At 48.3% G+C, this 2,500-nt stretch overlaps 1 protein-coding gene across 1 annotated transcript in view; it reads left to right on the plus strand.

Moving 5' to 3' along the window:
* The window catches only part of LOC137980488 (uncharacterized), a 7,129-nt gene that overhangs the window by 570 nt on the left and 4,059 nt on the right, over nucleotides 1-2,500 (plus strand). Inside the window, exon 1 of the mRNA XM_068827982.1 lies at nucleotides 1-2,500. This exon is cut by the window's left edge and continues 570 nt beyond it; it is cut by the window's right edge and continues 4,059 nt beyond it. Within this exon, the coding sequence (XP_068684083.1) occupies nucleotides 1-2,500 (2,500 nt within the window).

Below are 2,500 nucleotides of genomic sequence, written 5' to 3' on the forward strand. Positions count from 1 at the left end.
TGCAGCGGATATTGCACCGGTTACAAAGTTTGCCCATCTAAAGGAATTATTGGAAACTAATGTGTGTGAAACAATTGATGGCTTGCCCTTTAACTCCGAAGGCTACGAACGCGCTAAGAACATCTTGAAATCTAATTACGGGAAAACGAGCGAGATTGTGCGAGCTTACATCGATAACATCAATGCGTTGCCGGTGATATCTGGAAGCAAACCAAATGAAATCCACAAGTTTTGGCAAACTTTGAACTACAATGTTCAAGCTCTAGAGACTCTAGGTAAACTTTCTGGTTGTTTGTCTATGGTGCGTGGGGTTCTAGACAAGTTGCCGGGCATAAAAGCAGATCTCGTGAATGGAAATCCCGGATGGCAAGACTGGGGATTCGCGGAGCTAATGCGATCGTTAGAAGAATGGAAAGCTATCCATCCAATGGAAGTAAATGAGTCGGTTCACGAGATCTCTCCATCACAGCCCTCACATCTGCGTTCTCGGCCTCCACGACCGCCGCGCCCTCCTCGTACTCCTCGCGATAATAGTTTCTACGTGCAAGACCGCGGACCAATCTCACGACGCGTGTGTGTTTACTGCGATCGCGAGACTCACAGATCCTGGGAATGTGACAGCGTGACATCTCCAGCGGAGCGCAGAAGAATTCTACAAAGCAAACGCTTGTGTTTTAACTGCACTGGAACAAAACACAATGCATCACAATGCCGTAGCCGCACATCGTGCGTACACTGTAAACAAAAGCATCACTCGTCTATTTGCGATCGTTCGACAACAGCTGGACGCCAAACAACAACCAGCGGTGGGGTGGCGTTAACTGCGACCCAAGAAGGAGAGAAAGTGTGCCATCCCGTTGTGCTCGTCAAATTGAATGGCGTGACCTGTAGAGCCCTTTTGGATACCGGGGCAACTGCCTCTTATGCCTCGGGATACATCTTGGATCGATTAAATCTTGTACCGTCACGCACTCTAACGCGACAAATACAAACTATTGTGGGCACCGTTACCAAGCGAACCGAAACCTACAACGTTCAAGTGAGTGACACAAAAGGAAACTATACCATCCCTCTCAGCGCAAACAGGATAGACCGGGCTGAACTGTTGTGTGTGGAAAACCCGAACTACAGGGAAATGATCGGAAAATACCGTCATCTGAAAGGCGTGGACATAGAAGACACTGACACCAAGAGCCTACTTCCGGTTCATGTTATTCTGGGAGCGAGTGATTACGCGAAGATTAAAACGTCTACATCCCAGCGTACTGGATCCATTGGAGAGCCTGTGGCCGAGTTCACTCTATTTGGGTGGACCATTATGTCTCCAGGAACAGAGCAAAACCTTGACAGCATGTTCTTAGCCCAAACGACCTCAACCAGTTATGAAGAGCTCTGCCGCATGGACGTTCTAGGACTCGAAGATAAACCAAATGGAGATCAAAGCGTGGTGTATGAAGAGTTCATCGAACAGCTCAGCCGCAGCCCTGAAGGCTGGTACGAGACCGGCCTTCCCTGGAAAGGAGATCATCCTCCCTTGCCCTCTAACAAGTCGGGGAGCTTGAAGCGACTCGGAAGCCTAGTTCAGCGACTGAAGAAAACAGGGAAGCTTAACGACTATGATGCAATCATCCAAGAACAGCTACATGAAGGAGTTATAGAAGAGGCAGAGATGCCAGCATCTGGACGAGAGTTCTACATCCCCCACAAGGCTGTTGTAAGAGAGAGCGCCGAAACTACTAAGACGCGGATTGTATACGATGCCTCAGCGAGAGCTTATGACTCAGCTCCCTCCCTAAACGACTGCCTAGAAGTTGGACCACCCCTACAGAATCAGCTGTGGAAAGTACTCTTAAGAGGAAGGTTTCATGCAGTAGCCCTAGCCGGTGATATTCGCAAGGCATTTCTTCAAGTGCGTATCCGCGAGCAAGACCGAGATGCACTGCGTTTCCATTGGCTAGACGGCAAGAATCCCTTACGTATTCGCACCTACAGGTTCACCAGAGCACTATTTGGCTTGGGACCTTCGCCTTTTCTGCTTGGCGGCGTAATCCAGCACCATTTAAACACTTGTAGAGCTGATCACCCTGATACTGTTGCGGGAATAGAACGAGAACTTTATGTAGATGATCTCATTACTGGCGGAGGAACTGTCCAAGAAACCGAAGAAAAGAAAGCTAAAACAACCGAAATATTTCGCCGGGCCACCTTTCATTTGCACAAGTGGCACTCAAACATCCCTAAATTAGAGATCTCAGAGGACGCCGGGAATGAAGATGACTTGAGCTTTGCCAAACAGCAACTAGGAGTAAAGTCCAGAGAGTGCGGTCTGCTTGGTTTAAAATGGAATAAATCAACAGACGAAATTGCAGTCACTATTCCAGAAGAAGTTGCGCAACCTACTAAACGAGGGATTCTTGGAAAAGTAGCAAGAATCTATGACCCCCTTGGTCTGATCGCGCCAATCACCTTACAAGGAAAGCTGCTTTACCGAAATGCTTGC

Source organism: Montipora foliosa, chromosome 1, assembly GCF_036669935.1.
Source record: "Montipora foliosa isolate CH-2021 chromosome 1, ASM3666993v2, whole genome shotgun sequence".
NCBI lineage: Eukaryota > Metazoa > Cnidaria > Anthozoa > Scleractinia > Acroporidae > Montipora > Montipora foliosa.